General features: G+C 41.3%; 1 protein-coding gene across 2 annotated transcripts; it reads right to left on the reverse strand.

The window, feature by feature from the left end:
• Positions 1-6583: 6583 nt before the first annotated feature.
• On the reverse strand, positions 6584-10563 carry LOC108426002. Of its 2 annotated transcripts, none has more exons than XM_037539183.1 (3): positions 10516-10563; positions 7870-9514; positions 6584-7759 (listed from the first exon to the last, which is right to left on the reverse strand). In XM_037539183.1, exons 1-3 carry the CDS (start codon positions 10527-10529, stop codon positions 7265-7267), a joined length of 2154 nt encoding a protein of 717 aa, XP_037395080.1. In that variant the 5' UTR covers positions 10530-10563; the 3' UTR covers positions 6584-7264. The 2 variants fall into 2 exon arrangements, with proteins under 2 accessions (XP_037395080.1, XP_037395079.1); XM_037539182.1 differs by lacking the exon at positions 10516-10563 and adding an exon at positions 9597-9664.
• Positions 10564-12433: the final 1870 nt, after the last annotated feature.

Below are 12433 nucleotides of genomic sequence, written 5' to 3' on the forward strand. Positions count from 1 at the left end.
GTTCAGTCCTGGTTTGTGCAACCAAACAGTGCGATTATGTTCTGTAGTTGCGTTTACATGTTTAATAGTCTAGGTGACGTGGCCACTGTGACATCTGACAGCACAAAACTACATTTTCTCAGTTATTGTTTTTTTCAGTGACAGTATTTATATTCCAAATTCAGTACTAGTAATACTGACGGCTTAAACACCACTCACTCGCTTTCTTCCTGAGCAGACCTGCTTCTTCAGCTCTGTCAGTCTCCTTCAGCTTCTTTCTCTCCATCTCCTTGCCTGGTTAGTGACAGTCTTTTTTTATTAAACTCAGATTTACAAGAACTCGAGGATTAATGATCTTCTGACTGGCCTTCTACTAAGCTGCCACCTCTTAATTACTATACCATTGTTTTGAAGTACTTAAAATATGAAGGCGAATAATTCGTCATATTTCTCGACACAGTTGGCTCTTTAGTTAGATTTTATAGTCAATTCTCTTTTCTTTAAGTGAAACTCGGCTAAAAAACAAACAAGCAACCGGATAAAACTCGATCGCCAGCTGTATTAGCCACAGTTTGGACCCAGTACCCACCCCTGTGTGCTGTACGAGAAGGTCAGCTGGTCAGGCTTTGGCTTCTTTTTGTCTATAAAGCGCTTACTGGCTCCGCAAAAAAGCTCAGTGCAAATAATGCAGTTTGTCAGAGTCGCTCCAGCTACAGGGAACCAGCGAGCTGGGATTCTCTTACAAGAAACCTCGTTACTGGAAGCGTGTCTCCGGTCTCTAACTGCCTCCTCTCAGCCCGCAGCGATTAAACCTGGTTTTAGTCACTTTTTAATATGTTTTAGGTGCTGCTGAGTTGTTTAACATTTTCTATTACTGTATTTTATTAACTGTTTTTTTTTTTTACTTTATCCTCATTTGAGCTGTAATTTATTACGTCATTGTTGCTATTTTAATGGCGTATTATAATTTTTTTAACTATTTCAATTCGCTATCATGATTATTATTTGATGTGCTTTTACAATCCGATTTTTTCGGTCCCCGGTTTCTGTTTTGGCTCGGTTGCGTTATAAATGAGGGTCTTCCTCCGTGTCCGCGGAGTTTAAATAAAGATGGACGGATATCTTCACTCCTAGCTACTTGCTGATTCAGACTGGTTTATTTTTTGAATAAGACCTGCTGTTTAATTTAGTGCACTTTTAACTTCAATCCTGTCGCTACTTCAATGCTTGCCAACCGTTATTTGACAGAGTGAGTGGCACCAGAGCCCCTCCCCCAAGTCAGCTTACGAGGTCGTAGGACTGCCTCTCCTCTTATGGTAGAAGGTTTTTGGTGGCACTGCAGAGGCAGTCGGGTCAGAGCCGCGGCAGCAGCGCCTCGCCCAGTCCGCTCCCTGCGATTACTGTGTATTGTGAATGGAACGGTTTTGTGACAGAAGGATAGCAGCAAGAGTGAAAGGGAAGGTTTACAAGACAGTAGTGTGTCCTGCTATGATGTATGGTTTGGAGACTGTGGCTCTGTCTAAAAGACAGGAGGCTGAGCTGGAGGTGGCGGAGATGAAGATGCTGAGATTTTCGTTGGGAGTGACAAGGCTGGACAAGATTAGAAATGAGCAGATCAGAGGGACAGTGAAGGTAGAGCAGTTTGGAGATAAAGCCAGAGGGGCCAGGTTGAGATGGTTTGGACATGTGTTGAGGAGGAATAGTGGATACTTTGGGCAAAGAATGTTGGAGATGGAGCTGCCGGGCAGAAGGAGAAGAGGTAGACCTCAGAGAAGGTTTATGGATGTAGTGAGGGTGGACATGGAGATGGTTGGTGTGAAAGTAGAGGAGGCAATGGATAGGGCAAGATGGAGGCAGATGATCCGCTGTGGCGACCCCTAAAGGGAGCAGCCGAAAGAAGAAGAAGTGAATAGAATAGTTTAATGATGAAGAATGAATGCAAAATACCGTTTATGATACGAACTAAGGATGTAGATTCATTTCGGGGGTGGCGTTGCGGTGTAGAAGTAATGCAAGAAGAGCACACATTGTTTGTATTTGCCTGCATGTGGTCCAACCTGCAATACCGTGATACCGTCTCTTAGTGTTGGCTAAACTGTGATGTGCGAGTCAAATCAAGCTGTTCATCTGACCTTCGACAAATTAAGCAAATAATTAGCAAAGTTGCGTTTTAAAATTGTAAATCAGCGGAGGAATTTTTCTGCCTTGTGGCATTTAGTTGATCACAAGTCTGATCTCAGTAAAGTTAAGCTAAGAATAGGCAAAGACCTGTTAATGACCTGGAAATCAGAACTTTCGATCAAAGGGACTTGTCTGTTTTGTTGCATTAGTTAAACAGCAGTTTAACCACTCTGATGGGTTTTGGTTTGCAGTCATGCACTGCAGTAGTAGCTCCAGCAAAGGGTTTTGGCCAAATGTGAAACAAGCAACCACAGCAGTGGAACATTCTACTGCGTTTACTGTGTTATGCAATTCCTAAAACTTTTGTAATTTACTGGCATTTGGGCTTCCACCTCGTGTCATGTTCTCATTATTTCCGTGTACCATCTACAGCTGTTCCTCATGACTGAGAGTAACTGATGACCAGTTTCTAGTGAATATGGTCGGTGAACTTGTCAGTTAGTGTACTACACCCCCTTCGACTGAATAGGTCAGCATTAACAGTAAAAAAACAGTAAACATCATATTTATGATGTTGAATTTTTAGCTCAAGAATGAGGAACATGATGATTACTAATGTTCTGTCTTCATGGAAAATGCAGAATTTGCAGAACTGTTGATGAATGAGTTGAATGAATTGAAGGACTGGTCTAATTTTCTGTGATTATGGTTCATGCAATCCTACAACATTACATATAATTTGGTAAGTTTATATATTAATTATAATGTCCCAGTGAATGTGTAGGAGGCTACATGTCATACACTATGCCAAATTACGTCTTAAAGGTTTTTCTTTCATGTTCATTTTTTACCATGTATTTATTGCTGAAGGTGAAAATCCTGCAAACATTGCACAAAATAATAAACCTGCTTTGCTCTCCTTTACTAGTGCTGCTCTTTATTAGTCTTTTCATTGTCTATCATGAGTGGAGTTGGTCTGATGTGGGGCCACTGCCATGTGACTGATCTTGACTGATGTGTCAGCACTGATGTTGGCTGTGTAATTTGCTGGGAGAAAATTATGATGATGATTATGATGATGATGATTATTAATGTTATTATTATTATAATGATCATTTATTCTTTTTTTGTATTGTACTTATTTCAAGAGGAATAAAGGAAGTGTACTTTTAAAACGTACTAGATTGAGATAATGCACTACTTCGATTACTGACAATAAGTGTGTTATAACTTCTGAGGAATGTTTCTACATTAACTGTAAACATTAGGAAGGTGGAAGTGTTTCAGTCAGAGCTGGAGAGGAAAGGACTGTGACCCAAGTTGGGGCCACATGTAGGTAAAGGTTTAGGAGATGGGGCTTAGTTACCACTCGGCTAAATAGAAAACAAAAGAAATTGTACCAGTTTGGTGCAAAAGTCTAAGACCACCCTTCAATAATTTTATTTTTCCCGAAAAGTGGCTATTGGGCAAGTTATTACTTTTTTCAGCGTCTGGAAAGACATGGTGCGTCCACACTTTGCCTTTGTTACAGCCTCTTTTCAGGAGGTTTTATTTAATTTTTTTCCCAAGTAAATCTGCAGGGACATTTCTCCACACTTCCAGGCTTCACAGTTGGTTGAATTTTCTGCTTCTCAGCATCTTAGTGCTCTGGAACACATTCTATGATTTTGAGGTCTGGACTCTGGGGTGGTCAGTCCATTGTTCAGAGAACACCAGCAGCTTCTTTGTTTGATTTGCTTTGTTTGAAAATGTTCTTTACCATCTGTTTCCTTTGCTCAATAACAGCTTCTCAATAGCAGCTCCACATCCTTTTAGACCCTTTGTGTTGAGTTGTCGTCTCACAGTGGATGGATGGACAGAAACACCTGTGGATTTATTCACCTCTGAAATAAGAGTGAAGCTCGATGTGATGTTTGTTCTGATGGTGACAGTTTTGGAAAATCCTGTTTTTTCACTTATTTTCCTTTAACTGTTGCAAATGGATCCTCGTGCAAATGGATTATTTTATATCTTATTTTATATTTCTGCAGGAATATCTCCTGGAAAATGCATATTTGTGCTTACTGGCAGGTTGGGCTGAAAATTAAATCAAATAAATGAAGGGTCATCTTTGATGTGTTCACAGTACTGTACATTAACCCCCAGCTAGTCTGTCTCTCTCTCTCTCTATGTATATATATATACACACACACACATCCAGAGTGGCTATTTAAAGTACCTAAGGTGTGTTTGTTTTGCCACATGTCTGTCACCTGATCACTGTCTATTAGTTTGTTTATATAAACAAAAGCGCTCTTCTCCTGTAGAGATTTCCATGTATCTGCAACAAATGTGCTATAATAACTTCTCAGTAGCAGCTCATATATATTTAAACCAGGAAAAGGCTGACCTTGGCTGGCTCAATTTTGAAGTACCATGGCTTATAGGGAGGAGCAGATATTCAGAATACTGAATTATTTACATGTCCAATCATTTTCTTTTTCTGTTGAGAACATATCTTCACCAAATAATATCTGTTTCCTGTTAATAAATGCGGCAAATCATTTTGTTGAGCTACTTGACTAAAGTACTTTCTTGTACACATGAGTATTAAACAGACACAGCGCTTATGGTAAAAAGACAGCAAAGTCCTGAAGGGATTAAAAGGGTGCTTGATGACACATTAAAGTCTACAACCCCAATTCCAATGAAGTTGGGACGTTGTGTAAAACATAAATAAATACAGAATATGATGATTTGAAAATCCTTTTCAACCTATATTCAACTGAATACACTACAAAGACAAGATATTTAATGTTCAAAAGGATAAACTTTGTTATTTGCAAATATGCACTCATTTAGATTTTGATGCTTGCAACAGAATAATATAGACAGAATAATCATATGAGAGTTAGACAGTTTACCACTTTCCATCACTGAGCCTGTGCAGTGATTTCCACCGCAGAATCGTATCTGTTTTTAATGCAGTGCCGCCTGAGGACCAGCCAATACTGGTTTTTGGTCTTGTCCCTTGCATACAGAAATTTCTCCTGATTCTCTGAGTCTTTTAATGATATTTTGTACAGTAGTTCTTTTTATTTTACCCTGAGAAACATTATTCTTCACTTGTTACACTATTTGCCCATGCAGTCTTTCACCTAGTGGTGAACTCCTCCACATCTAACTTCTGAAGGCCTCTCTGGGATGTTCTTTTACAACCGATCATTCTACTGACATGTTGCCCGTTAACCTAATTAGTTGCCAATTAACCTAATTCTAACCCTAAATCAGCTCATTTAGAACTTGATGGCACCTCAAAAAAGTTGGTACAGGGCCGTGTCTACTATTGTGTAGCATCCCTTCTTTTAACAACAGTTCCTAAACATCTGGGAAGTGAGGAGACCAGTTGCTGGAGTTTTGGAGGAGGAATGTTGTCCCATTCTTGTCTGATGTAGGATTCTAGCTGCTCAACAGTCCTGGGTCTTCTTTGACAGATTTTTCATTTCATGATGAGCCAAATGTTTTCTTTTGGACAACAGTCTGGACTGCAGGCAGGCCAGTTCAGCACCCGGACTCTTCTTCTGCGAAGCCATGCTGTTGTGATGCAGTTTGTAGTTTAGCATTGTCTTGCTGAAAGGCCTTCACTGATAGATGCTGTCTGGATGGGAGCAAATGTGGTTCTAAAACCTCCATATACTGTTCACCATTGTTAGCGCCTTTCCAGATGTGTAAGCTGAACACACCACAGGCACTAATGTAACGCCATACAAAAGAAAAAAATCTTATGTAGCTCAAATACACAGACGCTTACACATTCAGGGACACTTCTTTACAAATATACAAATATGTGCATTATATTAAAATTACTCAAGAATGTACAAATTCATCAAGATTGTACTTGAGTGTATGTACCCAAGGAACGTTACCACCAGACATGGGTGGTTAGTTAGAGTTACTTAAGCAGTCAAATAACTTTTGATTGCTGTCACGGTTGGCCCCTCCCAGTCCTGTCCATGTGCTCCTTTGTTTTGGTTTCAGTCCTGCCCCCTGTTTGGTTACTCCGCCCCTGATTGTATTCACCTGTCCCTCATTGTTCCGTGTATTTAAGCCCTGTGTTTGCCCTTTGTGTTCGCCAGTCTTTGTATCTTTGTATCTGGTCTTTGTTTGATGTGTTGGTTCTGGTTTTTGTCATGTCTGTTCCCCCTGGGCCTTCTGTTTCTGTCTCTGTTCCCTGTGGTCCTTCTGTGCCTCCTGTGTCTGTTTCTGTTCCTTCGTTTCTGCCCTGTTCGGTCCCTGGTTTTGTCCTGTTCCCTACTGTTGTGGTTCCCGTTCCTGTGTCTCCTTTTGTTTCTGTTCTTGTTTCTATTTCTGTACCCGTTTCCGTTCCTGTGTCTGTCTTGGTGCCTGTTACCCTGTCTTTTGCGTGGTCTGTCATTCGTTCTTGTTTTCCTCGTCCTGTGTCTCCGGTCGTCTCTCGGTCGGCGTTGTTTTGTGTTGTGCCTCCTCGTCCTCCCTCCGTTTTTTGTCCTCGTTTTGTTTCGTCTGTTCCTGTGTCTGGTGTTGTCTCCCGGTCTCCCGTTTCTGTTGCCATGTCTTCTTCGGTTCCTGTTGCCCGTTCTGTTTCTGTGCCCGTTTCTGCCTGCTGTCATGGTTGGCCCCTCCCAGTCCTGTCCATGTGCTCCTTTGTTTTGGTTTCAGTCCTGGCCCCTGTTTGGTTACTCCGCCCCTGATTGTATTCCCCTGTCCCTCATTGTTCCGTGTATTTAAGCCCTGGGTCATTATCATTATAAAGTGCCTTTGAGACATTGTAATTTCGATAAGAAAAAGGTAAGATTTCCCCTTTCACTTTATAATCATGTTATTAAGCTGCCCCTTGGGTGTTAAAAATACATATTGGTCAAGCTTAAACACTTTTTATGAATTAAATACAGAATGTCAAAATATGGGCATATTGCAAACATTGGCATCGGCACGATAGGGTGGAAAATTACATGACAGGATGGACAAATGCAATTCATTAAGTACAGAAAAACATTTAAAAGGATGAGTTAGGTACAAACTGTACTCAGTTAATTCATACACCAACATCAGAACACATATGCTTCTCAACAGAACATCAAAACAGAACATCAAAAAACATCTAGCGTAGGCCTACTCAACAGAACATTAGGACACGTATCTAGGTCTACTGTAATTGGTCCTCCATGTACTTCCAAACAGATGGCTCAACTGAGAAAGCACGCCTGTTAACAAGTTGTGGTTCCGGCATGAGGCACAGAATCTGCCAATCCCCATACCAGTTGATGTCATCACGAGGACTTGGCCAACAGAATTTGTTGATTCCTTTGTTGTGCACGCATTTAACTTTCACGCTGTGCTCCTCTACATCGAGAATGATACCAGGGTATCCATCATTGTCGTAGTTGACTACACACCATTCACCAATGTGCTTCTCTTCGATGACTTCTGGCCTCCAACTTTTAATCGGTTCCTTCACATGTACTTTTGACTGATCAGATGCCAGCAGGGACACTTTTTGAAGGTTGAAACATGAACAATCCAGGGTGCCTTCCTCCCATTTAATGTCCCATGAAATGTCTCTGTACATCATTTCACCAGGTTTCATGCTGATGGCTTGGTGGATTCTTGTAGTGCCTTTTACAGCAGTCACAGCAGGTACCTACAGATGACAGAGGAAAGATAACTGATCAGGAGGTGTGTGTGTGTGTGTGTGTGTGTGTATATGTGTGTGTGTTTTCATTCATTCATTCATTCATTCATTAGGCCTACCTCGGGCTTTGCCTCAATGTCTGACTCTGGAATGAAGTGCAGGTCAATTGAACAGTTTTCTTGACCTTTTAGTTTCTCATACAATGTCTGTGCATTCGGAATGTCTTCTCCATGGGCGACAATTTTGTCGGCTGTTCTCTTGAGGGCCCCCCCTACCCCATCTGGAGCCCCCTTCCCATGGCTGGCTTCAAAAAAGTGCCAGGAAATTTGCTTGAATCCATACTTGAAGGGTTCGGTAGAGAGGTGGAAAAAATTCCCCTTTTGACGGTACTGTGTCGCTGGAGCATCACTAAAAAAATGGAGCGTGCAGACATCAGGATGTTGCTCTCTCACTTGGTTCAGAATGGGGTCGAGGTGGGCCCAGATGGCCACTGGGTCATGTCTCCTGGAGGGTGAGATTGTGCAAAAGCTCTGTGGTGCTTGATCACCTGCAACATATAACACTCCAGTGTGCAGACTGGCCTGTTGGTGTGAGCCCCCAAAATGCACAGACTGTATTTCCTTGTGGTATTTGCAGGAGTAGTTTTCACTGAAGTCAATATGTATGAGACACTCAGTGCTCCTGAGGTTGTTTCTAATCTTACGGTAAACGTCATACTGCCATTTGATGTTAAAAATATGGCGCCTGAAATGGAAAAGGCTGTTGTGGAACTGTGTGCTTAGTTCATCCTCTGACATTTCCAACACCTTCTTGACTGTAATTGTGGAGCTTTTGTCATCTCTCTCTATTTTCTCAGTTGTCCATTGGCAAAAAGTGACACCATCTTGTCCAGGATGTCGCAGCATTGGCTGACATGTATAAAGGCATTCCCTGCACTCCCCATACGCACAGGCCTTCGTTTTGGAATCACACATGGTTTCCTGAGCCAGTTGTTCAATATCTCGGTGATGCAGCAACCCGCAGCTCTGTAAAGCATCCGTCATGAATAGCAAGTTCTCATGTTTCTTGCATAAACATGAATCCCGGTCAGAGGGGGAAGGGCTTACCACCCAAAATGGTTTGCAGCGGCAAAATGTGGTGTAAGACACATTTCCAAGGTTCTCAGACAAAAATTTCTGGTACAATTTTTTTCTTGTGTCAGTTAACAACCTCTTCTGCATCTTCTTCTTGCGCAGTGTAATGGTTTGCTTGCGACCGGCTGTCATTCGGCTGACGTCATCTCGCAGGAAAAAAGATGTAATGTTGTTTCTTAACTGCATTTGATGGACACTTCTTCTTCTACTGTTGTAGGTGAGATTGTCAGGAGGATGTATGGCTCTCTTCTTCGAGTACCCAAAAGCTGACCTGGCATAGCTTTGGAGCTTGTACTTTTTCACTATGTTTCGAGTGACAACTTTATCGATCAGCTGCTTTTCCTTATTTGCTTTTGATTTTTTGTATTTGGATCGGATATCTTCCACTAAAGCAGCATGAAAAAGTAGAGCCTTTTTGACAGGAGACCTCACCTTCTGACGGCCCAACAAAGCTTTTACAGCTGTACGTGGTGACGTAGTGGAAGCTCCTTCTTTCTTAGCCCTCTGATATCTCTTTTTGTATTTCTGCGCTTTTGCTCTCTCCTTTGCCAGGATTGCCTCCAATTCAGCGATCTTAATTTCCAGTTTCTTCTTTGCACTCCTTCGCATACTTTCCCCTCTGCGTCTTTGTCTGGAAAACAAAAAGATAATTATAATGATTTTCTTTAAACATATCAATTTTTTATATCATGACTTTACCTTTCTGTACATACCTTTCTCCCTCCTCTATTCTCACTTTCATTCCCTGTTCTCATTTCATTACCTTTCAGTTTTTTTTTGGGAGGGGGGGCTGATTTAAAGTGCTATAGTGGTTAAATCTCTGCACCTGTTCCCTTCTGTACTCTCCCCTCCCATCTTCCTCTCATTATTTTTGAGATGTAATGAAAAATCCTTAATCTCTTACTAACTTAACAACTTCTAACCTGGAGGGCCCTGGCTCGGGCTGAGTTTCAGGAGTGCTGGGTGGTGTCTCTGACAAAAGCAAAACTATGGCCCTGGACTTTGCTCTGGCTGCTTTTTTTGCCTCTCTCCACTTCTTTCTTTTTGCCCTCTTCTCTCGCTCACTCAGCTCATCAATCCCCTTTTTCTTTCTAGTGTCTCTGTCCTTCTTCCACCTGGCCCTCTCTTTTTCAAGATACTGTCTTCTTCTGTCAGGGTCAGCATCACGGCGCTCCCGGTAGCGTTTTGCTATTTCAGCTCCTCTTTGACTCATAACTAAAACAGATGCAGGACACCCTTAAACCAGCAGTCTGACTTCAATTGTTATTGTTAACAAGAGGTGTGTATAATGTTATTTTATTACGTTATTATTGTCAAAAAACTATCCACCTGTCCCCCCTGTCATGCATCATGTCCACCCTATCAGGGAAGTATTAATGACAGGGTGGACAACGATAGGGTGGACATTTTCAGCTAAAATTAGCCATTGCTAAGCATATGGGGGCCCCTCAGCTAGCAGAGTTAGCAGTAGTGAAGGTGACCTCAAAATAAATATGACAATATTTAAAATTTTTGAAAAATAATAATATTTTTTAATATTTCCCCATGATAGGGTGGACATGTTAAGCTCGACACCATGCAACAAGAAAGACAATATGAAGAAAATTGTGAAATTAAGGTGTAAATACTTACTGATAAGGGGTCATATGTGTCAGCCATCACTGAAGATCATCAAAGTGGTGGTCGTGATGTCACAGATGACATCAGCTACCGCATTAAAGGGCCAGTTACAACATAATGACAGGGTGGACACTGATTTGAGGGACATGTATTAAATACTTAATATTTATACTAAATATCTGTTGGAAACTACTAGAATTACCCATTTATGAAAGTGTCAATAATAATAAGACCACAAAAAAATAATTTTAATTTTGTTTAATTTAATGACTTATTATACTCATAGTTGCTCCCACTATTGTGAGAGGGACATGGCAAAATCGCCTACACACACTTAAAGAAAATAGTACAAATTAATAAAAAATAACTCCAAGATGGTAAATATAGTATAGATATATGTGTTAATGATTACACATTTGTAATAAAAACTCAAAACTTCATTATTTTACATTAAATTGAAAATAAATGTGTGATTCTGACTGGGACCTTGAAAGGCACTTTATAATGATAATGACCCCCCTGTGTTTGCCCCTTGTGTTCGCCAGTCTTTGTATCTGGTCTTTGTTTGATGTGTTGGTTCTGGTTTTTGTCATGTCTCTTCCTCGATCTGTCCGTGTCGGCTCATTGACCCTGGACTGTTATGACCACGACCCTGGATTTGCCCATAATAAATCTTGCTTATCTCAGCGTGTGCGTCCGCCTCCTCGCTCCTCCTTACAATTGCCTTGTTTGTTAGTTCTGTGTTCTACATTGTATTAAAAATTACTAAGTGAAATTGGACTTTCACCCCAATTTCACTTAAGGGCAAAATCCCCATTGTCCATCAGGTATCAATCTTTCAACAGACGGACTCTTTGAAATATGATATGGCATGTGTAGTCCGGGACACAAGCATAGGAGTGCTGCCTCACTGCTGACCTATGATGGCTAAACTAAGCCTGAGCATGATTTACTGTTCCCAGAATGGGCACACTCTGCAGGCGGCCAGTAGCAAAGCAAAGGTGCCTGACAGGCAGACGGTCTTCGAGGAGCCATACAGGTTGAATGTAAGGCCAGCAGAAGGCAAGTTGAAAGCCAGGGGCGCCTCCCTTCACTAGCTTCACACTGCCACCCAGAGGAGGAGAAATGCATGTTCGTTTTTCTCTTCTAACACTGAAGGACACACAGAATCAAGTACAATGATGGTGTGAATCTTAATCTTCATCTTACAAAATAACATAATAGTGCAGCTCAGTAAATTTATGGTTGGAATATATTGTGGTCTTTATTAATTAGGCCACAAAGTTGTGATTAATCTAGGAATAAACAGCAGCATTGTAAATGTCACCAACATTACAGTCAAAGGCCTTTGGTTTCTGGAGTGGCTTAACTAGATCTCAGAGTGTATGAGTGCTGAGACATGTCTGAAAAATGATGTGGTCTGACAATGTCCTAAAATATACGCCATAAAAAAAGGCTGCTTTTGAACATGTGTGCCATCACCCCCAAGCCCCCATCCCTGTGGTAAGTGTGTTTAAGAAAGCCTGAAGGCATTTGCCACCGTATCTGTTAACAGTCACTGGTCACAGGCCTGTGGTTGAGTGAGGACATGTTTGGTACAATGGCACCTTCACCTTCATGCTTTCTTTACCTGTCAACCTACTGGAAAAACACCTGAAAGGCAACCTGGGATCGCAGGCTTTGATTGACACCCCACAGTCAGTAACATCTAACCTACCAAAATCCAATACTGTCAGCTATGCAATACTTAAACCTTTCAATTTCCTTTGTGAGAAGCTTTCATTTATCCGATTGTTGTAATGTATTGTAATGTAATGTATTTCTGTGATCTTCGTGACTGTCTAAATCCTGTATGTGTGATGTGTCTGGGGAGTGATTGCTCTCTGAGAAGGCTGTTGTGGTAGAGGTAAGAACTTCATGCCAGTCTCCA

This window comes from Pygocentrus nattereri, chromosome 6, assembly GCF_015220715.1.
Source record: "Pygocentrus nattereri isolate fPygNat1 chromosome 6, fPygNat1.pri, whole genome shotgun sequence".
Lineage (NCBI taxonomy): Eukaryota > Metazoa > Chordata > Actinopteri > Characiformes > Serrasalmidae > Pygocentrus > Pygocentrus nattereri.

What these genes read in the sequence shown, in the direction of transcription:
- LOC108426002 (XM_037539182.1), bottom strand. Translation starts at nt 9,625, where the DNA reads ATGAAAGTGAGAATAGAGGAGGGAGAAAG. An exon ending in AGAATAGAGGAGGGAGAAAG is followed by an intron (nt 9,515 to 9,596) that starts GTATGTACAGAA and finishes TTTGTTTTCCAG; the next exon opens with ACAAAGACGCAGAGGGGAAA. An exon ending in ACATTGAGGCAAAGCCCGAG is followed by an intron (nt 7,760 to 7,869) that starts GTAGGCCTAATG and finishes TGTCATCTGTAG; the next exon opens with GTACCTGCTGTGACTGCTGT.